The 26,639-nt window shown below is 36.0% G+C and overlaps 1 protein-coding gene across 2 annotated transcripts in view; it reads right to left on the reverse strand.

The window, feature by feature from the left end:
* Positions 1-3,901: 3,901 nt before the first annotated feature.
* Positions 3,902-26,639, reverse strand: part of Dsc1 (desmocollin 1) — a 28,793-nt gene continuing 6,055 nt past the window's right edge. The window contains exons 4-17 of one of the 2 annotated variants that reach the window (XM_005372739.2): positions 26,003-26,122; positions 25,003-25,158; positions 21,928-22,072; positions 19,813-19,979; positions 18,750-18,884; positions 17,162-17,347; positions 15,848-16,107; positions 15,579-15,721; positions 10,648-10,860; positions 9,924-10,172; positions 8,183-8,304; positions 7,211-7,453; positions 6,405-6,450; positions 6,229-6,321 (exon numbers count right to left, since the gene is read on the reverse strand). In XM_005372739.2, the coding sequence (XP_005372796.1) occupies positions 6,415-6,450; positions 7,211-7,453; positions 8,183-8,304; positions 9,924-10,172; positions 10,648-10,860; positions 15,579-15,721; positions 15,848-16,107; positions 17,162-17,347; positions 18,750-18,884; positions 19,813-19,979; positions 21,928-22,072; positions 25,003-25,158; positions 26,003-26,122 (2,175 nt within the window). In that variant the 3' untranslated portion in view covers positions 6,229-6,321; positions 6,405-6,414. Of the gene's footprint in view, positions 6,322-6,404; positions 6,451-7,210; positions 7,454-8,182; positions 8,305-9,923; positions 10,173-10,647; positions 10,861-15,578; positions 15,722-15,847; positions 16,108-17,161; positions 17,348-18,749; positions 18,885-19,812; positions 19,980-21,927; positions 22,073-25,002; positions 25,159-26,002; positions 26,123-26,639 lie in introns of both variants that reach the window. The other variant, XM_005372738.2, reaches the window with a different exon arrangement.

Genomic DNA, 26,639 nt, shown 5'->3' on the forward strand with positions numbered 1-26,639 from the left:
TTCTTTGGAATGGACGACAACGGTGCAAACAATTTTAAAATTGATTTAATACTACAGTTATTGAGTATGAATAGCCTGGATATTGACAGTCAAAATGCAAAACCCCTGGACACGGGTCATGGTTCAGCAGTAGAGTTGTGCTCAGCGTATGGAAAGGCCTTGTGTTTGGAAATATCCAAGCCAGCCAGGCATGGTGCTGCTTGCCTGTGATCCCAGCTCTCTGGGAGGCTGAGGCAGCAGAACGGCAAGCTCAAGCCCAGCCCCAGGCAATTTAGCTATTTACCAAGACTCTGTCTCAACATAAAAAATAAATAAAAAGGGATGGAGATGGAGTTCAGTGCAAAGGCTCTGAGTTTAATCCCCAGTACCACAAAAACAAAAACAAAAATCTTGTCAAGTACAAGGCAAACTACAATAATGAATATAAAGCAACATCATCCCCACATTAAAAAACAGTGTAATCTGGTTAACAAAATCAATAAACAGCTGGGCATAGTGGTACACACCTGTAATCCCAGCATTCTGGAGGCTGAAGCAGGAAGATTGCCACAAGTTTGAGGCCAGCCTGGACTATTCTATCTAAAAAATTAAAAAATAAAATCAATTGACAAATACTTTTAGAGTTGAAGGATTAAAGTAAATGAGTTTCAAAGACTGACAAATTCAGTATCCCACAGCAGGTTACTGGAACCCACATCTAACTCTCAAATTTGTGGCTTCCTAGAAAGTGAGGCTTTTGGCTTGGAGATGATGAAAGAGGGTATTTTGGAGCCACTTATTATTACACTTTTTTTTTTTTTAATTTCTGTGAAACAATTAGTACTCCCTTTTGCTCTGAGGTTGTTGAGAAGAACACTGAAATGTCTTCAAGGCACATGATTGTTGAACTCAACCAAAAAAAATGAGATTTCATGGCAGATTAATGTCACTGAATTGTGACTTGGATAAAATAATTATTTCCACCAATCTTTTCTTGCCTATGTCAGACCAGTTACAGGTCTATTTAAGAGAAAACATAAAAGTTTACCATTTAAAAGCACTCATATGAGTGAATTTAATTAAAGGCAGGCAGTCAGGAGCAGGTTGGAGGCCCACACATTCACCAGGGATTCAGCTTCTGTCCATCCTTATGCTCCTCCCTTCACAGCAGATGGCTTTCAAATTGGAGGTCACAAAATGGCTGCTTGAGCACTAGGCTTTACCTTTAGGTGTTAGATTTTACAAAATGTAATTGCTATACACACACAGAAACAGATCTAGCTGAATCAGTTCACCTCAGGCATCTACCTAGAAGTCTCACGCACTCACTTCTCCTTGCCCAAATTTAGAACATGGGAAATAATGGTCTCCTAGATATATCGGCACTCTCAATGTGAAATACCCTGTAGGTTTAACAATTGTTTTTTACCTTTAATTGTATATATGATGCCATATATTTAATCATTAATATTAATGCTGATTGAAATTTTAAATGACTGAAAACTTGGTTTATATGTGCATAATTTTTCAGTGAAATAAAAAGAAACAATTATAATCTGCTCACCTAATATGAAAGACTAGTTCAAACAACTCCTTAGCCCCACCTATGATATTTGAAGTCAGTGCCACCCACAAAAATAAAGCTTTTAAAATATGCATGGTGATAAACTGGCTCAAGATTACAGCAAGGCACCTGTTTGACAAAACATTCTCAGGGTATTTGCTGTAACCATCGGGGATATTCAGTTGGCTTTGAAACGTCTGGTAAAATTTGTTAAACGGGCCTGACCGAAACTAATGTGAACTGGACAAACTGTGATTTTTCTTAATTACAAGTTAATGAAATAAAGCTACCAAGTGCAATGGAAATGTCATTTCCTCAACACATCCGCGACCCGGCCGTCATTCCTGAGGCTGGCTGCGGGGGGCGGGGGGCGTCGGTGGCTCACAGGCGACTCTCGCGGGAGTGGCTGCATCCCTGCTCCCACGGGTGGGCGAGCCTCCCGGGAAGGAAGCTGTTAAATCCCGTTCCATTCTCTCCCAACATAGTACCTCGTACAGAAAGCCGGTTACCAGGTCCGTGGGAATACGGAGGCCCGGGAGGCATTGCTGCTGCATGGCTAGGGGCAGGAGCTGCTCTTGAATTTGGGTCGCCATCCGAGCCGGGACGCATCTGCTCACCACGTTGGCCGGAACCTCCGGCCTGAGGCTGCCCCTGTTGTTCCTTCCAGCTGAGTGTGCACCTGCCGAGCGCTGTCCTCTCCCGGATCCTTTGTGTAGTGCCTGTCGAAGGTTCATGTGCATGCACAGCTCTTGGAAAAATCTGGAAACACGTTGATTTGGATTCAGAGGAGCTAGCAGGTGACGCCAGAGCTGCAGCGCGGCACACAGCGCAGGAATCACAGGACCAGCCTAGAGGTCAAGGGTGCAAGGACAGGCCTTCCCAGGTGTGAGGGACAGCTAGGGGGGTTAAAGAGCTCAGTGGTCTGGCCCTCAGTGCTTCCTGTTCCACAGGGCTCTGCGTTTCTAACAAGTTCCCAGCTGATGGTGCTGGGCCAGAAATCGAATTTCCAGAATCAGTAATTTAGAGTCAGGGACAGCAGCTGAGGGTGTAGCCCAGCGGTAGCGCAAAGGCCTTTCCTTCAATCCTAGGAACAGCAGAAACAAATATTTTTAGTATGGCTCTCCGAGATAAGAAGTACAGCTGGGTATGGGAGTGTGCACTTGTAATTCCAGTATTTGGGAGGGTGAGGCAGGAGGATTACAAGTTCGAGGCTCACCTAGACAATTTAGTGATTTAGTGAAACTTTGCCTTAAAATGAAAAACAAAAAAGGTTGGGGATGCAGCTCCTTGCAAAGGCCACTTGGGCTGGATCCCTACTATTCCCACATGCAGATGCATAAAACCTTCCACAGTTACGGGCATTCACTGTGCACACTGACAGTTTCAGGAAACAAATGTTAAAACCTTATGTATTCTCAGAGAAAAATGCAGACCAGAGGAAGGCCATACTTGCTTTTAGTTTTTTGGTTTTTTTTTTTTTCTCTGAAATTGAGGAATAAATAACTTCTAACTCTCTAGTCTGGCATATCAAAGGATACTTTATTCTCATCAGTCAAATCCTTAAGAAGTGGAGATTATAAAAATGCATATTATGAGTGTACTTTACACATTTGCTTCATAATACTTACACGCTTAAATTGGTCTGTGTATATTCATTTGAAAATAGTTCTGCTATTGGTAGTAAGGATTGAGGTGACATACAGATTCTTTTTATCTTTTATGCAAACATTATATGTTTTAAAGCTTAAAAAAAAAATTCTCATTTAATTTTATTGGGCCCTACAAGATAATCAAGGGTCTGTTCATTCTTGGACTCTCGCTAGGTTTCATTTTTCTTTCCCTACCTAAGTAGGAAGACAGGAGCACTGTCTGGCCACTATGTCCCTCCGATTTACTAGAGAAGCAGAGATGAGGCAGCAGCATGTACTGTTTGTTCCAGCTCATTTCATTTAGGATCTTCAATTAGTATGGGATTTTTATAACTAACACATTATACAGAATGGGCTAACAAAAATCCTCAACTCTAAAACAGCTATTTTGAGCACTTTCCAAATAGCATAGCATATGACTTTTTCTACCAGGAAAGACATGCATAGGTATCAAGTTTTAGGAAGTGCTTTAAATAAAATCAGGTATAGTTAAAAGTTCAGTAAGGTTCAGAAGTGCTTCATGCAGCTCATTTATAAAATTATATACATTTTCATCCATCTTAGTGTCCCCAGGGAATTTTTTACATGACATATTTGAAATCTGAATCAAGGTAAGGAAAATTCGATTGCTTATTTCCCTAACTATAGATTTCAGTAGAGAAAAATGAATTCATAACTATTAACTTACAGTCAAATAATTCACAATCCATTTATATGAAATATAGTATTTTATTAACAAACTAAATTTGTAAACAGTCTGATGGAGCTTCACAAATTTCATCAAATATCCAGTTATCATGTAATTGTGAGTCTAAACAGAAAATGACTTTGAGCTGCCTAAAGAAATTAATCAACAGTTAATTAATCAACAGTTTCTTTGTGAGATAAATTTTAACAAAACTTTAAAATATTTTAAATAGCCACACTGCTTAATACAAATTCATTTTCCACATCCTAAAAATCCTTCAGAACATCATCTGTTGCTGACTGAGAAATCTACCTAAGGCTATTACATAGACTTTATACTCAGATACAAATTTTCTCTTCCAAATTTAGGCAAGTCAAAGAGAAATAGGAAGACAAACACATATAAGTTAACCTTCCACTAATAATTTTAATTACTCATAGAACATCTATACCTACATTCAAAAATATAATTTATGGTACTATGGTATATTTCCAAATTTGTAATATTATATTTTAAATTTCAAAACTCCTATCACTGTCAAAGTAACGTGTATATCAAACAATACAAATTTCCCCATTACCTTACAATGGCTGCAAAACTCATATGTGGTGGACATCTTGTAAAACCAAATCTGGCTTATTAAAGCTATATTTTTCTCTTGCTCCAATATTCAGATTCATATCAAGACTCACCTTCGCTTAGAAAATGTAACTGAGAGTAAGACTAGTCAAAAAATTTGCAAGAAAAAAGACTTGATTTTTTAAGGAGAGCTAGTTAATAGATTAAACAAAACAATTTAGGTGAGAAATTTCCACATAATATATGGTTCTCCTGCATAGCTTTACAGAATTTGTCACAATGACTAATGCAAGATTACTTCAATATATAGTTTCTTTCCAGATTAATAACTTATAATATCCCATTAGAATTGTATGCCTTCAAAATAATTTACCTACTCTTGTATGTGTTCCTTTATCCAACATTCAATGAATGCTTGGTCACGTTTCTGTAATAGGTTTTAATTTTTTAATATATTCATGTACATGCTAGACACTATTTCTAATTTTCCATTTTAAGAGAGTAATTACCAATATAGACTGAGTATTAATTTCTAAGATAAAAGTGAACTAAATTTTTGTCATATATAAAGTTCCAAGCCTTCTGTGTCAGAATTGCAGCCTAACGCCTTCAGGGCTGGTTGTACAGATTCTTGAAGGTACAGGATGAAAGCCACTGAGATGGCAGGTCTGGGTCCAACTAGCAGCTAAACAGGTTTGCCAAAGTATTTATATTTTTAAAGACTTACTAGTACATCATGTTAGACACACTAAACATTTGGAACATTTGGGGGTAGGGATTGAAACAGGGTCTCCTTATGCAGTCCAGGCTGGCCTTGAACTCACTATGTAGCCCAGGTTGGCCTCAAACTCATGGCAATCCTCCTGATTCAGCCCCCTGAGTGCAGGGATCACAGGTGTGTGCCACCAAACCTGGTTGAAACATATTTTTGAGCTTAAGTCAATTCATGGGCATCAGGGTTGCAATTCTTTCACATAAACCTTAACAAGTCTGTGCAGCCCAAGCTGCTGGTCTGTGTCTTTCCTACAGTTCCTGAAGCTGTAGGCACCAGATAACACAGTCACCTGGGCCACAATCTCAGGACTAAGCTATGCAGGATCCTGGCAGAAGCAAGTCCTGGGAGCACCTCTCTGAGGAGTGAAAGGTGTAGTAAGAAATGAACTCATTTACCAAACAGAAGGCTGCACCTAAGAATACATATACATCCTTCAGGCAGGAAGACAGCAATTCTCTGGCACTAAAGAAAATAAGCCCCAAATCATAATTTTCCCCAAGATTTTGAAGAAAAAAATTTAATTTGTGCATCTAAAATGAAAATTCACTCGGAATAGCCTCCACAATACCCAACCTTCCCACATAGTCTATATAGCGCACAAGGTAGCAGGCGTTTTCAAACACATAAAAGGTGCAAGCACGCACATTGTGCAGTCCTCAAAGGGCAGTGCAGTATATACAAGCATACGAAGGGCAATAGCAATGCAGCTTTTGCTTCTACAGAATATGAAAGTTCTGATAGACATGGAGAACTTGGGGGAGTCTCATAGTTACAATAATAAACACGGTTCCCTCCACTGCACAGAATCATTAGCAGATGCTGCTACCCTTTTGTATTCAATAGACTCCTACACACGCATTTGTAGATGTTACTCTACTAAAAGGCACATCTATTTCTTCACACATGTCTTTGCTAACGTCCTAAATTTGGGTTCCAGGTGGTCTAGAAACTCCAGCCCTTCCTCCTCCTGCCGGTCGCTGCAGCAGCCCACTGAGCCCGCCACAGACCCTTTGCCTTCATAGTTGTATGAACGAACGTAGTCTTCCGAATGCTTATGTTCCTCGTCTTGTCCACACAGGTACACCTTCTGTATCGAGAAAGAGCACATTTTATTATTTTTTTTAAAAAACACCTAAACAGATTAGCATAAAAATGATGTCTTGGATTTACCTTTTACTGTTTAATTTTTAATCAGAGTGTGTCCTCTAATGGATTCCTACATATAAAAAATGCACATGATTGGTCTGTATTATATTCATTCTTAAAATATAGCAAATAAATCAATGCCCCTAGTGAACACATTTATGAAAAATAAGGCTACATATACATCATGTAATTCATTTACAAGTTCCCATCTGTACATAAGATGTGTATAGCTGAAATTTTCCTCTATTTTTCTCATACGTGCAGAATGATAGCCAATATAGGCTATCATTCTTGTTTTTATACTAGTATATCACTATAGTAGTGAAATATGTTAAATTGGCTAATATCAACCTATACTGGCTAGTGAGCCCAAAACAAAACAAAAGCAAGAAAAGAAAACAAAATTTGTAAATAAAACCCCAAATAAAAGCTCAACAAACTACCTGTTAGTTTGAATAGCCAGGTCTTTATAACTACAGAAAAAACTCAAGCACACTGACATGGTATGATTTATGATCTACCCATTGCAACAAATATTTCACCGGACAGGGTTTCTTTTGTAATTTTTAGGAAAGAAACTACTTTTTTTTAATGTTCCTAGACACATCCACATATGCTACACCTAGATAAAGTCTGGTGAACCATAGGTTCAAATTTGAAGTTAAGAAGGTCGTTTTATTCTTTGACTTTGGAGGTGACATCCACATCTATAATAATTCCGAATTGAAATGACAGTGTGTTCCAGGTGTACGAGCAGTAGAATTTGGGGAAAGCCTGATTGACAATACTTCACTTCCATGTGACACGAACTTGAAGACACTGGCACTTACTTCGCCAAGCCGAGGTTGGGTGAAGCTCTGCCAGTCGGTGTAGGTGTATCTGCCGGCATCTGTCACTCCCTTTGTGGACTCCAAGGTTTGATGGCCACCTCCTTTGCTGGAATCCAAAGTGTAACCTCCTTTCGCCATCTCAAAACTTTGCTGTCTTTTAATGCCCTGGCCACCAAGAGTACCAACAGACAGGCTTGTGTCACAAATATTGGATGTCTGCAAAGGGAGTCTAATATTTGCTTCCTAAAAATAAAGTTAAAGATAAAATGAATGCATCAGAATGAAACTCACAATTTACTTTCTCCCCTGCCGAAGGCAAATCACTGACCTGCTGTGCTTCAGCTCTCCACATATAAAATTGGGATGATGCAGTAGCCATACGGTAGATGTGCTGTGTCCCCTAAAAATTTATGTGTTGAAGTCCCAACCACCAGTACGTCAGAATGTGACCTTATTTGGAAACAGGGTCATTGTAGATACAGTTGCTTAAGTGAAGATGTAGTCATACTACAAAAGTGCCTGATCTCGTATGACCAGTATCCTTCCTTATGAAAAGAAGGGATTTGAACACAGACACACAGGGAGGATGTCACACGAAGATTTGATTTATGCTGCTACAAGCTCGGGGGTTATGAGAAGCTAGGAGAAAGGCTTGGTCCAGGGTCTCACCTAGAGCCTTCAAATAGGACACAGCCCTAGCCAATATGTTTATGTCTAATTTCTATCTTCCAAAATAGTGAGATACTAAGTTCCATTGTTTAAGTCACTCAGTTTGTCATGGCAGTCCTTTGAAACTAATGCAATGGGATCATGAAGTTTAAATGAATGAAAGCATGCAGGGCATTTGGAACTCTGCTTGGCATAGTATGTGCTCAAAAAGCATCATCGGTGATTATTGCCATTATTATATATTAATCCAACCATCCTCATTGGGTCACCATAGAATTCAAAAGGAATTGAAATCTGAATTACCGTTACTTCTTCTCCGGGTCCTTCCGTGTTGGACACAATTAAGTTTTGCTGGGCCACATCCTCTGGAAAACATTTCTTCACTGTCGTCTTAGCAGTAACACAGAAACATGTAAACATTATGCCTAAAAAATTAAATATTCAAGTGAAATTCTTCCTCCTTTTGGTATATATTGAATAGTTGGTTTAAAAGATTTTTAAAAGTTTCTCTGTACAAATTTTTTAAATTCATTTTATAAACTGAGGTCACATCTGGTCATCAAATTTAAAACAGAATATTTTAAACAGGTATTAGTTAACAATGCATAATTATTAATAGTGATAATTAGTTAATCTGCCTTAGGTTAGTAATAGCTTATATTAGTTTATTTGTATCTCTTACTTTCTTTACATTGAAATAGTAACTCCATTTGGCTGAAATCTAAGATAGTATTACTGGTGTTTAAAATCATGCATAACACATTTGAAAGGCTGAGAACAACAAAGCAAAGAACGTTAGGCATAGCTATAACCATAAAGGGAATTAAAATCAGCATCTGTTTTGAAAGCATCCATCAACTAATCCGCGGCTAACAGGAACATTCAGTTCAGTTTGAACCTCAAACCACAATGAATTAAGACATAGTAAAGACTGAGGGATAAGTTGTAAACGCAATGGGTCTTTGTAGGTGAGCGGTATTTAAGTGTGAGGAATGTTCTTATTACTTTTGTATCTCCAAAAAACAGTTATAAAAGCACAAAATGTTAGTTTCCTTTGCATGCATTACTTGTCTGCAGTGGCTCATCTTAAGACCATTTTCACTCATTGGAATTTTCTTACAATGTAAGCTGAACTACTTGATTCACAATATGGAACACAAATGTCTAAACACTGTTTGGAACTATGCTGTTTTCACTGATTCTTTTTGTACTTTTGTTCCCTAAGTAAAACTTGGCCCCTTGAAAGACTATAATATTTAATATGGGAAGAACTCTTAATAATTTTATCCAACTTCTTCATTTTGTATATGGAAAATATGTTCAAGGAATGAGAAATGATTTACTCAATATTTCAAGGCTAGTTATTAAAGAATTAAGGCTACTACCCCTGAAACTTAATCTAAACATTTAAATCTGCTATTACTATTTCTTTTAAGACTCAGAACCTCAACTTATAAAGTGGATCCAATGCTTTTAAAAGGACACTGGTGTGAAAGGCTATCCATGTCATTAATATGAAGAGCTGCCATATATTTTGTCCTAAACTGACATCTTTTGGTAAGTGTCCTTCCAAATGATATGCACATCTGCTGAAGGCTTGGACCCCACCTCAAGCACTACTGGGAGGCAATGGGACATTTAAGATGTTGAGCCTATGAGAGGAAGTCCAGTCTCTAAGGTGTGTTTTTGAAGGTGATATTGATTCCCCTTTTTCTTCTGGTCCTTTGTTTCCCGGTTTCATGAAGCTAGTAGCTTTGCAATACCACATGCTTCCCCCCACAGACTCAAATCAACAGAGCCAATCAACCCTGGACTAAAACTATCAGCTAAAATAAACCTTCCCCCTTATAAATTGTTACCATAGATATTTTGTTATGGTAACAGAAAGCTGACTAACACATAACAATTAGGTAAAACTTTAGTCAAGACATTCCAGATAGGCCAGGGATCTAGCTCAGTAGCACAGTGCCTGCCTGGCAAGCATGAGGTCCTGAGTTCAATTTCCAGTACCCAAAATAAAGACATTCCAGATAATGATACTTACATAGTAACAATGCAGAACCCAGAATCATGGCAAGAATCGCCCACTTTCCAAGAATTACGTTTGAGCCTTGCACTTTAACGTCCCTTTCATCTTTAACACTCATTCTACATTCAGATGGAGCTGTACAGTCACATACTCTCACTGATAAAATGTGTTTTGCAGAAATACCATGTCTGTCTTGTATTTGGATAGGCACAGAATAATAGTTATTCTCGAGATGCTGCCGTCCACGAAGAATGGCACGTTTACCTTGAGAAAAAAAGGCAGAAAGTATAGTGACATGACGTTTCAGTAGCAATGGGATCATGGACCAATAATACCAAGTACTTCCACTTGGTATTATTGGGAGGGATTTGTTTGAAGTAAAAACATTAACGGATCATTTTTTCTTTCTTGAAAATTACTTGGATTTTTCTCAGGAACAAAAAAAAACTTGGTAGTATTTTACTCTCACATTAAACTAATCTACACTTAACATGTTATACAAATGGGTGTACAAGGTACATTTATGCTTTCTTAAAAGATACTAGAACAAGAATCTAAGTGTAATATATATAATTTACACGTATAGAATTCATACATAATATATATGGTATTCCGTTCTTAGAGTCAATAAAATAATTTCCTAAAATGCATATGTATTTTATGATGAACTGAGGTAAGATTGAAGACCATCAGATATCCTAAACCCTTACTGATAAAAAGATTTAGCATAATTTCTTACCATCCTTGGATTCTACGGTCCAAAGTTTGCTGGCAGAATGATCCAGAAGGAATTGAAAAGGTGGACCATTTTCAGGCCCATCTGGATCTACCGGTTCCAGAACAGCATAATCTTGATTGTGCTGGCAAATGGTCACATCTTTATCAATTTGTGGTGGATGATCATTGTAATCTTCCAAGAAAACTACTAGTGTTCCTGTGCAGGATCGGCCAACTAAGATAAATCACAAGTGGGTGATTTCTCCAGTTAGAGATGTGTTTATTTTCAACAAGTTATATAATATGCAGCTGACACCTGCTTTTAAATAGCTGCATAGATCTCAGACACAGTTATTATAAAACAGTGACATGCCACTCCCCCCGGAACACTGATGGCTGGGTCAGATATCCTTGCAGGTACTTTTCAACACTGAAAGATAGCTGCCTGTGGTGGTGCATGCCTATCATCCCAGCACCCGGGAGTCTGAGGCAGGAGGATGTTGCAAGTTCAAGGCCAGCCTGGACTATATAGTGGGTTCAAGACCAGGCTAAATTGCATAGCAAGACCTTGTCTGAAAAAAACAAAAATAACTTTTTAAAATTAAAAATGCCACTGAAAGGTGTGAAGTTATGAGGAATATAAATAAAGAATAACCTGTCTAAAATTGATTTCTTACATTCTTTATAAAGGCATATATTTACCTTTAGAAATAAAAATACTTTAGATTTGCTTATTGGTTGTCTTCTCAGCTTCTTCTTTTTCTCCTCATATATCTTTTGCTCAAAACTTGTACCTGTTCTCAGCATACCATCTGGGCACTTCCTGTCTGCTTTGATGCATTCCGTTGCCACTACCCAGAATACCTTGCCTGATCAAACTTTTTTTTTTTATTTTACTTTAACCCAGAGCTTTACACGTGATAAGCACATAGTCTACTTCTCCAGGCCAACCCTGTTATCCTCATGAAACTTGTGACTTCAACAGGAAATGGGATTCCTACTCTCCTTGGTTTTCTCAGACTAGCTGGCAGCCTGAAAACGTAAAATGCTAAGACATGCAGTGGTGCCTTGGTTCATGAACTTAATTCATTCCATGATTCTGGAAAAGATGGCCACGTTTGTGTTAGTGTGGAGAAAATGGCCACTCCATGTTCGTCACCCAGTGTAGGGTTCACAAACAGAAACACAATTTTGCCAGATGCTTCTGTTTGTGATCCAAATTACAAACAAAAGCATTCATGAACCCACGCACCACTGTATTCACCTGAGGAAACTAGTGTTTCTTGACCAATTGTAAATTAATGCTACTCCATTGAATACAATGTGCTTATTCTTTTTATGCAGTGAAAAGATGTAATTGAGTAAGTTAGAAAATGAGTTTCCATCCTGACCCTATTCAATTAATATGTTCTTGTTAACAGGAGCGATCTCTCATCTATTGACTGCCACTATTATTAGCCTAATGGTTCACAAATAAATCGAAAGAAATATTTTAAATTAAAGTACAGCCCATCTTTGGCATTTTAGAAATTAAAACGTTTGGAAACATCTTCAAATTCTATAACTTATAAAAGGATAATAAACTTCCACGAATGATATGATTTCAAAATTGAAATTAAAAAAAGTATGATAACTGATTTAATTTTTCATTTTCTTACATTCAGGCTGGCCCAAAATATTGAAATATGTGTGTTGAATTTATCATAAATACTACAAATTTTATGCAAATATAACTCCTTTTTCCTCTTAGTTTGAAGAAACCCCTAAATCATACTGTGTAATATAGCTCAGGGAAGTTTTTCAGTTAAATAATGACAAAATTAATTTATTCACAGTGATTTTTAAACTATTTACTTATGTACAATTATTGTATATATTCATTCCATTTAAAACAAGTTTCAAAATACCTCTCTAAATGGGAGAGATGTATGGCTGTTAAAAGAATTCCACAAGGAAAAAACCCTGCAATATTTCCAGACTCCCAGAAAATTATAAATAAATCTGAATGCAAGCAAAAATGTCAAAGTCAGCAAATTAAAAAAGAAACAAATGATATAAAAAGGAAGCCTTTCATTTTGGTTTGTCCTTTTGCTTTGTCAGTTGTGTTGTGCTGTTTTATTTTGCTTTGTTTTGTTTTGTTTTGTTTTGTTTTGTTTTGTTCTACATAAGGTCTCACAAGTTTGCCCAGGTGGGGCTCTAACTTATGACCCCTTGGCTTTAGCTTCCTGGACTCACAGGCATGTGCCACAACATCTGGTAAAAAGCCTTTCTTAATATAAAAAATGTGTTACCAGCACTATACATGAGTTGACACGTATTCCGTAATTTTGCTTTCTAAATTTAAGTAGATGATCTTTCTCTTGACAGAAGAAGTAGAGTGAAATCCTTTGAACATTGAATAAAATATGGCAGCCAGAGGAAAGCCAAGGCTCCTTTCATCTCATAGTCAACTAACATTTACCGCATAACATTATTTGCTATCATGGTTTCTGCCTTAAGGTGGCTGATTGAAACAGAATGAAAGATGCTTGAAATTATGAAAACAGGTATCAGTCAAAGCCACACCCGAAAATGAAGTCTTAGATTTCCACAGCTACAAAGATCTCCTGGTAACATTTCACTTTGCCTCTGGGAAGCAGAGCCAAAAGTAAGTAATTACTGATAATGGTTGAAAAGGTAACTAGATGTAGTTGTCTACTTCAAAGCTTATTTCAAAATTAAGCACATAAGCAAATGACAAGTATCGGTGAGTAGAGAACGCCACAGTCACAGAGCTGCTAAGTATATTAATAACTAAATAAACCCAAACTCACGACACTTCAACAAAGAGGAATTCTGAATCATTATTTCTCCATTGCTATTTAAGTATTTTCAGAAAATGGAAGCTCACTGTTAAGAATCAACCTGCTGCATGTGTGAAGATTTTAGGTTCTTTCTTCTTAAATTACAAAGTGGCTTCTATTAATTTCCAACAATGTGTTTGTGTTCATTTACATTCTACATTCTACACACAAAAAGGTTCACCATTTCTACGTGACAGCACTACAATATTTGTTATTTTAAGAAAATTCCTTTTATAGAAGCCCAGAATGAGAGAATATTGTGCAATTTTTGAGCTGAGTTTTCTACATTGAAATCATTTTTTCCAAGTACTACCAGTGATGCTCCCAGAATTAGGGAACTTTACAAACTGGACCGAGGACTCTCAAAGAATAGAAGAATAATAGATCTCAATATCCGCATTAAACAAACATACGCCAAATTCTCTACTAGATGTTTGCTAAAGGCATGGCTTAGTCAAAGACAAAGGGTGCTTGCAGAACACTGACCTCACACTCTAGTTAGGAGAACCGAATACACACAAGAACAATCAAAGTATCCTTTAGAGTGAAAACACCTCACCACTCTAGCATATTTTTCCCAGTGCAAATGATTAAAAGCCTTTAAGAACTGACCAAAGGCTAGCAGGAACAATCACAGAGGTTGTTATTGCCATTCATTTAAACCCTTTAAAGAACCTAATTTCAAACAGGAAAGGCTATGATACTCTAGGTGGAAGGCATATAAAACAGTGCATTCTAAAGGCTTTTGTTTTAAAACTACAGGAAAAAAATAGGATTAAAATATCTGAGAAAGCCTTGTATGGATGTTTTATTGTCTAAATATCAAGAGACAGGACTCTTAAACATGAAGTTTCAGTACTTACTTTCAACTTCCATTAATTGCCATGGAATTTGATATCTATTTATTCCTACAGCTGCCCATGCATTGTAAAGATACTTTAAAGATAAGCCATAGCATTGCTGTGCCAACTAGTTTGATTTGAACATCCAGCTTGTACACGTAAAAGCAATGAAAGCTTTCCTGGGTTAGATAGACAGTCAAAGATTAAGAAACTGCTCAGAAGAAAAGAATAACTGGGGTGGGACAAAGCAGAAAAGAATGAAGGAAGGGAAATATATGTAGTACTACTAATTTCTGTGGGTTTGTTGAAAGAAATAGTTAATGCTTAATTGCTTGATCAATTTTGTATGCTTATATCTGGTAATGTGAACAACTACCTTGAAGATAACAATATGCAATATAATAACTATTGTTAATTTCCTATCATCTTGTTTTGAAATTCTGTATCTTTTTTATTGTTTTTTTTTAATTCTCTTTAAAAGAAAAAAAAAAAAGAATCAGCTCTGCTGGAAAAGCCTAATTGTGTCAAATAGGTGTGTATGCAATTGGTATGGTGGAGCAAAATAGTGTAACTTCTATTTATACTTTTATATTTATTTTGTGTATGTCTTTGATATATAATATAGATATGCATAGTGGTACATGTAAATTAAATAAACACACTAGCAAAGCCTTTTAATATTTATAAACATATTAAAATGATTTACTGCTCGGCATATATGTTTAAAAGCATTTCATGACTCCTACAATATTTAAAGAACATTCTTCACAATACAGATTCTAGAATTAACCTCAAAGATTGCAAACCATAGCAAAAAGAATTACCATTGCTCCGTTGTTTAGAAACAGAACAAATTATTTATTCTCCATTAGGAACAGCTTCAAACAAAACTACCTAGAACCTAAGTGCATTAGGGTAGGTTGAACTCCTTCACCAAATTCAAATTATGAAGACTTAAACCAGTACTCATGAAAAAATTGGAAAGCCTTGAATATGCCTCTGTTTTCTCATCAAAAATCAAGTAATCCAGTCCTGCAAAGTTAGACTTTAACCATTTACCCTCTTGTAGCTTTGCCTTGTGCATGCACAGTTGCCCACATTGGGTCGTTCCAATAAAATAAGCAATCATAATGGTTGGCATTATGCATGGTGATCACATTAATGCAAATACTGTTTGCATTAAATTTTGGAAATAAACAGATTTCATCCCAAGTTTTCTTAGAAACATATTCTATACTTGTATTTTATTTCTAGAAAATGGCACTCACCCGCATCCACTGCCACTACTGAGACATTGTACTGGTTGTTTTTTACAAATTTTGATTCTCTATCTAGTACTTTTACAGTTTTCAAATTTCCGGTGTTTTCATCAATGTGAAACCAGTTATCTTCATCTTTTACCATCTTATACCTAATTTATAGAAATCAAAGATGAGTAATCAAGCAGAAGAGAAGACATGATCTTAAAAACTGTCATTTTGAATATATATATACAATTTACACTCATTAAAATTAAGAAACTTGAAAAGTATATCACCTTAAGCCTTGACCACTGCGTGCATCTGGGTCCAGTGCTTTATAGCCAAGGAGTTCTTTGCCAGCTGGGAGGCCATCTTTACTCTGAATAACTTTTACTGGTGGCTGACATTCAGGCCCCTCATCACTGTCCTTAATTTTAACAGTGACGGTTGTAGTACACATTGTAGGAAGTGGTGAGTTTGCTGCTTTAGAGAACTGCGCTTCATTAAGTACACCAATTTGCAAAATGATTTGGTGATTGAGTTCATAGTTCAACGGCTGTTCAATAAACATATTTTTATCAGTCCGTAGATATCATCATTATATAGAAGACATAATTATGATGCCAAGTTTTAACATAAAGTAAATGTGATTTTTACGTTTAAAACGTTGCCAAGAATTGGTGCTAATATAGGTTGGTAGTTCGTTTCCTACAATGTTAAAGCTGTCAAGTGTAAAGTTACTGATTTTAGGAGTCAATCAATTTTTTTCTCACTTTTCTTTTCAATGATCTTAGCTTCACTTTTCTCACTAAGTTTATTAATAGAAATGCAGAAAAAGTGTTTTTAAATATTCAAATTATTTCATTTCATAGAGTAGGAAATAATGGTAAAAATACTCTTCCAAGGTAATATGTAAAATAATCAGAAGATATTTGACTACAGAGAAACAGTTGCTCTGAGTATTTAAATCCAAAGATACCTGAGGTCACGTAGGAGCACTTCTCACAGCGCTTTAGATTTGAGGCTGCTGAGTTCCTACACAAAGTGCACAGTGCTACACTAGATAAGTAGAAAGACTTCTGAAAACAACAACATTTAAAGAGTGAAAGAAAAAGCAAGAGAAACTTAGAAGGGAAAAAAAGAAAATAAATGAAGGAAAGAGAAAGAGTAAAAGAATATGCAATGTAATATAATAAATAACACTTTATGAAAATCTTATCAGAAAACACAGTTTCTTCAGAAAGTGTCTAAGAACCCCCTAGGTCTCTAAGAAAGTAGTGAGAGAAGATAGTCAAAAAGTTAGTGAAGACAACGTTTCAAAAAACTCAGAGAGCAACCAGTAACTGTCTAAGATCTCTTCTGAGGCAAATATTCTATTTCATATTGAATATTTCTTGGCTTTTGTTTTCCTCATATATAGAAGTCATGTCTCCTTTAAGAAAATAAATAAGAGTAATTTTACTAAAAGAAATAGATCTATGTAAACCAATGTATACCAGCATTACTGCAACGTTATAGTCATGTATATGTGGAAAGTTATTTTTTAATATCAGTGTACAGGCATAAGTTAGAATACTGTAAGACACTGCTTCATTATTTTGTTTACTTACCTTGACAACACATAAGACTCCTTCATTTGTTTTGGGATCTGTGCTAATTTTGAAGTTACCATTTTCATTTCCCTGTAGGATCGTGTATACAGCCTTTGAGTGAGGAGTGTTTGCTAAATCTTGGTCCTGTACGGCCATCCGTAAAATCACAACATCTATTCTGTTTTCTTCTACTTCAGTAAAATACTGAAAAATAATTGCCATCTTACATTGTAAATCTACAGCTTTAACAGTACAGTTTCCCACTGTAAAAATTCTATTCAAAGAAAAAGTCACATGGAAATGTGTACTCATATATTGAGAAATAAATTATATGTTTAATGCATAGTTTATTGCTTCCTCTTAAACTGCTTTTTTTCAAGTCTGCCAAATTCTACACAAATCTTACCTTCTGAATTCTCTGACATGATTTCCTGGGGTCCTTTAGCCCTCAGATTTATCTCTTCTCAGAAATTCTACAGTATTTGCAGGTTATCCTCCATTTTAGAAAAAGTAAGCACTGAGTACATGTTTCATGTTAATATATTAAGCACTCAGTATCTTTATATAATGAGACTATATATTGATTTATTCCTGCATGATTTACTTTTATATTAATATTTAAAATTTTCTTTTTTGATTCAGTGGTAAATTTTTTTTGGTGCCAGTAATTGAATTCAGGACCTTGTATTTGCCAGGCAGGCACTGCGCTGCTGAGCTATATCCATGGCCCAGTGGTAATAATATTTTAAGAGAGGTTTTCCTTTTTTGAGAAAGTAAATCATAAACTTCTTCCCCACAAAAGAAACATGATTACAAGAAGTATAAATTATTAAAAGAATAAAAAAGGTAATACATTCAAATCTGCTAAAGATGTACAATGAATTCATAGAACAATGACAGCATTTTGATCTAGGGTTGAACCTTAATAATCCCTTGTAAATGGTCTTTGAGACTTGGACAAGTTATTGTCATAGCTTCCATCTCTGCATGTTAAATATGGAATAAAATACATCTTCACACATTGTAGGAATTAATGGAAAAATATCACATGACTGTGACTATTATAGTGGTTGCTTGTTTTTCATCTTTGACTTATACTCTGGTATAGATTAATGGAAAGTTACTTAGTAAAAGTTCACAAAAAAAGAACCATTTCCTTGGTATAGCCTAAAAGAAAGTCTGCTTTAGGACAGGGGGAGCAGCATGGATTCAGGCTCCAGCAGAGAATAAAAAGCTAGTTTCTTTCTCATTCTAAGTATTGGAGGACATCAGTGGGAGGGCCTCTTCTCTTCATCGTATGAAATAACTCAAGTCCAAGGAATCTGCTAGTGGCAAAGAAGAACAATCCAGAAAGCATGGACCACATGAGCTGCATCAAAGACTAAGCAGCTCTTAGACACTGAGAAAATCGCCACTTCTGTGGCATCCAGAAATAACTGGCACCTCAGGTGTTTTTCCAAAATCACTTTCCTCTCTGTGTTATTTGTGAATGAAAGCTATTTTAATCAAAATGTGTGATTTCACAGGGCTCACAAATTCTACATTTGTTTTGAAGAAGTAAATTCAGATCAATGAATCAGCAAGAGAGAGAGGGCAATGTACTCACAGAAGTTTGTGTGAAATATGGTGAATTGTCATTTTCATCTTCAAGTGAAATAGTAATTGTTCCGGTAGTAAACAAGCCAAAAGGTTGGCCCCCCATGTCTCGCACCTCCATTATTAACTGGTAAGTATCACATTTCTAAAAAAAAAAAAAAGGAAAAAGGTACTTTCATGTGCACTACTTCTTATAACTTGCAATTATTATAGCCACTTTTCATGCTGCCATTATTTCACAAATGTTATTTAAAATAGATATACATTATATGTAATATATATTGAAACAGGGTCTTAGGCATGCTAAGCACATGCTCCACCCTTAATCTACAATTGTAGCCCTAAATATAAGGGTTTTTTAAAGAATACCATAAATGTAAGTATAAGAGACTTCCCAATCAGCACAGTGAGAAGGTGAGATGCCTAATGTAACATTTCAAAATTTAAAGCTACTTTGGCATAACTGCCAAAATTGAGAAAAATCAAGGTGTCCTTTAGTGCATAATTGGATTAACTGGTACATTCAAACAATGCAACATTTTTCAGTACTAAAAAGAAATGACCTACCACACCATAAAAACACATGAAAGGGATCTAAATGTAAATTACTTGGAGAAATAAGCCAGTCTGAAAGGTTACATCTGTTTGATTTCAACTATAGGACATCTGAAAAAAGTATAATCTACAGAAACAAGAGAAAGATCAGTGGTTTCCAGGAGTTTTGGAGGAAGAGATGTATAGGAGGAATAAAAAGGAGTTTTGAGACAGTGAAATCACTCTGCATGAGACTACAGTGATGGATGTGTGTCCTTATGCATTTGTCCAGACCCACAGAGTATACAGATCCAAGAACAAACCTAATGTAAACAGTGGCCTTGGGGTGATAATGATGGGTCAGTTCAGTGGTAGCAAGGGAAACCTTGTCTAACGCTTTGTACCGACCCGGCGTCTGCAGCCTAGAGAAGAATACTTAGAGAGGAAACCGCAATGGCCATATTGTGACTTGTCTTGGGAGTTCATTATCAATGTCTATGTAGCTTAATGACTGAGAAGTTAGTTAACCAGCCCATTACCTCTCTGTCCAGTAAAGGAGTAGTTGTTGTAATGACACCTGTGTCTGGATGTATAGTGAAATGCTTTGGATGATCTGGGATTTGTTGCAAGATTTTATATTTCAGACGAGTATGTAGGGTGTCAGGTTCGTCAAGGTCTGTAGCAATCACTTTGCCCACAGAAGTGCCTGTTTAGACAAATCAAATATTTTCAAAAATTACAATCATGATATAATTATAAATAAAAATAACACTGAGGCATTAGTGTAGCAAATTGTACCCAAAAACCACAAAAAAGATGAGTTTCACAGAACATCTGAAGAGAATATAAATGGTCCATAGAAGATCCCCAAGCTCCTCTTCCTTGCAATTTCATTTAGGTGGCTACTGTAACAGGATTTGTATTTCACATATGTGAGAACAGTCCCCACCCTGTACTTGGTAACTGTAATTACCAAATTCTTTTTTCCAATCTACTACCCCACTTCATGGGCTATTTTTGAATGAGACCCTTTCTGCATACTTTATCATTTTCATAGTCTACTCTAGTAGACTATGTTAATTAGAGATGCATCTTAGTATACGAAAACAAAATTTTATTTTTATATTTTAATAAATGTGTTGAATTATTAACATATGGAAATAATTATTAATTTATGTACTAAACATTATCCACCAGTCTATCATTTAGACAAGTCTCATAGCACAGACATAAGACTATTAGGAATACTACTTTAACAACCCACTGATTGTAAGAGAAATATTATAAATATGCATCCATGGCAATAGGACAGAGCAGATCATGAGAGCTAATGACATTTCTTGCAAATTTTTAAGATAAAGAATCTTATACTTTTCTGTAGGCCTATATCACAATCTTGCCTTCAAGGAGCATCAAGCCAGTTAATTTACTTTTTAATTTGTTTGGACGATATGCCAAGAAAAGAAATATGTATGTTGCTATAAATCTTATTAGTATATAGCTATTGTTATAACACCATATATATTTCTGGGTCCTAGAAGATATATAAGGCCTTTATAAAGATTCCAGTTATATAATGTTTTATAAACATACCCATGACACATGCACATGGTAAAAATAGAGAAGATAAACAATGCTTGTCTATTGCACAAATTCACTGCAATGAATCTAGCTAGTTAGAACCTTAATGTATTTTTTAGCAAGCATAAAAAGCTGAACAAAATATTCGTCTTTACAAAGCATATGGTCTTACAAAACTAGAAGGCTGTATATTGTGTATCCTTGAAAATCAAGTATTTTATAATGTTCTACATGGTTTTTTAAAACACTAATGAAGAATTCAACTGAGGCAAAAACCTTTTAAATCTTTCATCATACTAGATACTGGCTAAAAGCTTAGGCTAAAGTGAAAGCTAATATCCAACAGTCTTTTAATGAAAAGAATTCACAAAAGCAACACTGATATTATTTCAGTAAAAATTGGTATCACACATGTATAATGTACAAAAGTCAAACTCTCTGAATTTCAAGTGTCAGTTAAAAGCTATTGCTTGGTCCCATAAAATGTTCCCACAACTGGTTTTTTTTTTTGGTTACTCTTTTGGATTAAAACGAAAAATTGAATTTTCCCCACATTTACCCTTCAGATATCCTCAGATAAATATCATTAAGAAACAATGAATAAATGAACAAATGAAAGAATACAGACTGTCTAAGCATACACATGCAAACCACACTCCACTTCGTAATAACCAACCCCACAGAGAGCTGAGTCACATATGATATATATTATGCACCTGCTTAAATTTAAGAACATTTGCTCACAGTTATTTGACCCTTAACAGGGGTGTAATATAACATCAATTTCTAATTGGAAAAAAAAAGTACATGGAATCAGAAATACCAAAAAAAAAAAAAAGAAAAGAAATGCAATAATGAACTTAAATATTTAATATTTATATTTACTGTCAATCTATTTTCATATTTTTATTTTCATTAGTACGTGTTTGCAGTACATAATGATTACACTCATTGTGGAGGGTTCGTACCTGTACATAACACATCTTAATTCTTTTTATAACCCTTTCCTTTGCCATTCCTTTCCCCTCCCTCCCCACTACTTCTTATCATGCCACTCTAATATGTGAACTTACCAGTTCTGCAATTTTCAGGCACGCTGAAAACTGTCATTCTGGTTTCAAAATACGGGGCATTATCATTATCATCTTCGACTTTGAATAACAAGGGGAGTGGGTAATCTGGTGCGTAGCCATCTGCAGTTGTTACATAGCCATATATCTGAAAGAAGGAAAAGTAGCATTGGCTGGTCCTCAGATGACAAATTATGCACAGTGGTAAGCCCAGCAGCAAAGCAACATGTGTCGTTTAAAAACTCATCCACAATGGTGTCTATAAGAAACGATGCAGTGGAGAGATAACACACAGGCGCCATATACACCGGCCATATGGCTTCAGTCCCCTGCAGGGGTTATTTCTCGCTTTTCTCCCACAGAGTACCACGCCTCCCAAGCACCATGAACTCCAGGCAGTCTCTGGATTAACTGCACCCTGCTTGGTAGAATGGCGTAGACTTCCTCCAGGAAGACTGACGACAAATACTTTTAAAAGTTTATTTAAAAAATACAATTGTCTATATACTTATATATACATATAAATATATATTACCATCATCTCTAAGCAATGTCTCTACATGTGTTTTCCTATTTTCTATCATTAACGTGGATTTCTTTCTAACAAAAATGTTAATAAAAGCATACACATATCTTAACGCACAATATTTAATGTTTTTTTCTCTTTAAATTCCATCAAGTCATTTCTATGCTTTCTTCACATGGTTTACGCATGTAAATCATGTAAAATATTTAGTAAAATATCTTTTTTCACCTAAGCTTGCCTCAAGTAAACTCTGTATTACCTTAGTTAATTACCGCAGATCTTCTTGATTTCCCTACCACAACCATGTCTAAAATGAATTAGACTGAAATTCCAAATACCAAACCCTGCTTTCGCTCACATCAGCTTTATTATTCAGCGGCTGAGTTCTCGAGACTGTGGTATTCTCCGTGGCCCTGGCGTCCAGCTTCTCTTTGCTTTTCTTACCGCCGTCACTTCCATGAGGTTCCCAATGTCCCGTATGTAACTGACTTCCAGACTCCATCTAGCTATCCTAACTGACTTACCCTTCTCCAATCTGCCTGGCATTGAGAAGTCAGACTTCATTTTCATAAAACACAATTTTCATCATGATATTCCCTAATCAGATTCGTCAGTGATCTACCAACCCTCTGCTGCAGTAACCATCAAATCCTCACTATTGTGTCAATAGTGTTTCACCGTTCATGCTAACCCAGAACGGAATGAATTTCACTCTTACAGGACACAAAGAGTATTAAAATAGCCTTCAAGGGATGTGGCTCAGTGGTTAGAGCGCCTGCCTAGCATGCCCAAGGCCCTGGGTTTTATTCCCAGCACCTTAAAAACAAAATGAAAAACAAACAAACAAAAAAATCTATGTTCTCTCTGTTTCCTTATTCACTTTCCCCCAAAACAACATGAGGTTTTTTTGGTAATAAAATTTATATTTTGATTTCTGCCAGTCTGACCTCTTTGTCTCATTTCTCAAAAACTCTTCAAGCTCAGGAAGGAAATTCAGGGATGTAGCATCGCGACTTCACCACATCATTGCCACCCTCATGACCTTCATCACCACACCTTGGCCATTCACACACGGCTTCCTCAGCTTTCCTTGCCTTCTTTCCCTTCCTTCCTTTCCTCCATATGGATGGTCTGAACTTTTCCTTCACAAAATGCTGCCACTTTTGAGATGTTTGGCCAGGAAGATAATACTTTACTTTGAAATACCGTTTCTTTATGTTTGACTACACATAAATATGGTTTTACATGCTACTGATTCAGATGCAATGATTTTCATTCAAATATGAGCCAACTATGTCCAAAATAAATTATAATTGAAACCGTGATAGTCCGCAGGATGACTTAAGCTAGGAAAGTACTTGAACATCAAACATAGTCCAACTCTTTAGAAAACCCAGCTATAGTCACAGAATGGGATAAGAAATTATATTTGCTTAGTCTTTAGCATACCTTAAAAAAACTCAACAGATAATGGTTTTGCACAGTAGATCCCATTTTTCCATATTAAAAGTAATAATCATAAACTTAAATGTGCGTACACCGAGACTAATAAATATTAGAATGATTTGTAGCCAGGTTAGAAGACTGTTGTTTAAAGATCATGGGCTTGTCATTGCCACATCCTTTGCCCCTTTGAATTCTTCTGGAGCCTGAAAGACCTGATTTCTTTCAACCTTTCCACATTCTGTTTTGCCAAATTACTGCCCTCTTTGGAAAAGTGCAAACAGCTACTGAAAGGAATAGGGAGTTGAGAAGTTAGGACAATTCCTTTTGCAAAAAACTTCTTTATTACCTTCTGTTATTATTCAGTAATAAGTATTTAATCAGTATCACTCATCATTATCCAGTAAAATCACTGTGAATTTGTCTCAGACATCAGGTTAGACATCAGAACCCTGAAGAGGTATGTATAATTTGAAACAACACAAGGATTTAATTTTCAAAAGAGAATTTGTCCTGGGGTAGAATAAGACAGATTAGCAAATTTGTTCTGGATTACTAAGGAAGGAAGAAGGTACCCAAGGATTTCATTGCTGAAGAACAGTGAGTGAGAGAGGAAAGAAAAGAAGTATCATGCATTCACAGTGAGGATCCAACCGCAGTGTGTAAACATTTCAACTCACTTTGGATAACTGAGTCCTAGCCCAGAACAATGAAGTCACAATTTCTGAGCATGGGCCCCGAAAACCATCTGGATTTTTAAAAAGTTTTTCATTTTCATATCATTTACAACATAGTCACAATTGAGAATATCTGAGTATGTTATTATAGAGAACATTAAATTAGATGAAAATGATTGCTTCTCTAGAATTCTGCAGATCGAAATCTATCCTTTAAAATTCTGTCATTGTGTTTTCTGTTGTCCTCCCTTAACTTTACCTTTTTGTTTATATCTCCTGTCTCTTTTGTAGCAATTGCACTATTAAGAATTGGAATTAAAAATATTTCAAAAATTAAGTCAAATATTTAAATTTTAAATATGTCAAAAATAACACTGAAATATAAACAAATAACAAGGGTATAATTCTAAATAAATATTTTAACAATCATACCATGAACTGATCATACTGCTCACGGTCAATGCTTCTTGTACAATAAATATCTCCAGAGTCTTTCTCTATGTAGAACAGGTTGAAGGGCTCTTTGTCCACTCCTGGCCCACTTATGGAGTAAAAGACAGTGTAATTCTGTGCAGCATCAGACTGAATCTAGAGGATTAAGTGACAATTTAGGACCAGAACAAAGATGTCATGCTATCTTCAACCTACCCTGAGTGTGGTTTACTTGTTATCTTTTGCTTTCTTTTCTACTTACCTGTTATTTTTTTTCCTTTGTTTATGTATGCACCATCACCCATGTTTTGCAAATTCTTATTTGCACTTTGTAATGAGCAATACCACAGGTTCTGTCACTTATTTGATCCTAAGTTCTCTTATTATTTGCAAAATTATACAGTTTATGGAATATTATGCCTTTAGCATTCCTATTCACTTGTTTTTATTCCCATATGAAATGTAGTAGCATTTCTGTTATTTTGAATTATTTGGAACTGAATATTATATGAGCACAAAGGTAATATAAAATTAATGCAAATTTTCTTGCAAATTAATTCTTCAAAACTCAGGTAGTCCCATAACTCTCTTATGCTTTCAGTTCAACTATGTGGCAGTGAGACAACCTTATATGGCAAATGGAAAAGTGATCAGTTTTCAGAGCTGAAGTGTTAAGCAAGAGTTGAATCATGAAAAACCTGTAATCATCCTGTACACCAGTGTTAAAATGTCTTGCAAAGCATTCGGATGAACTTGGTTGTAAATGTATGGCATAGGACACTCAGAATATGAAACTTGGTTCTAAATGTACATGTCTTGTGCAAGAAAGCAGTAAAACATATTGGATCACTTCTATATGACCATAATTCTGGGTAAAGATGATCTTATAACTATCAATCACTTAAACCTCTCATTCAATATACTGTGCAACTTTCAAATGGAAAGCTTTACCAACAAAACACTTTAAGATACATGAAATCCTATAAAAGATGAAACATACCTGTTGAACATGTTGTGGGAATGGACCTAACGAGTTCTCCATCAATGAACAGGGAATAGGAGCCCATCTTCTCTTGCTGCGCCTGAGGGATGTACTTTTGGGATGTTTCCTCTTAGGAGTCTACATTTGGTGAAAAAAATAATACCAGCATTGTTTTTCTTCCTTGGAATTGTGAGTTTTGCATAAACATCAATATGGAGAAAATAAGTAAGTGTGATGCACAATAAAATTATGAATAATCCCCTAAAGCATTTTTATTTTTAGTAATAGGACACATGTACACTCTCACACATGATATTGGCCTCAGGCTACCTTATTTTCCTGAGTCTCCTGTTTTCTAATTTAGCTACTTAACAATCAGAAATCAGCAAGGTATTAAGGAAGATGTCACATTGACGTGCTATAGATCCCCCAGCAGATAATCCATTAACAAATATTTAAGAACTGACTTTAGGGGCTGGGGATTTAGCTCAGCGGCAAAAGCGCCTGGATGGCAAGCGCAACGTCGTGAGTTCGATTCCCGGTACCGGAGAAAAACCAAAAAAAAAAAAAAAAAGAAATACCTATTCTGTGTCTATTGAATTGTCTTAGCATCCTTGTCAGTCAACAAGGAACATAAGTGTTTATTTGTGGGTCT

The sequence above is a fragment of the Chinchilla lanigera genome, unplaced genomic scaffold (assembly GCF_000276665.1).
Source record: "Chinchilla lanigera isolate Chin_1 unplaced genomic scaffold, ChiLan1.0 scaffold00001, whole genome shotgun sequence".
NCBI classification, from domain to species: domain Eukaryota; kingdom Metazoa; phylum Chordata; class Mammalia; order Rodentia; family Chinchillidae; genus Chinchilla; species Chinchilla lanigera.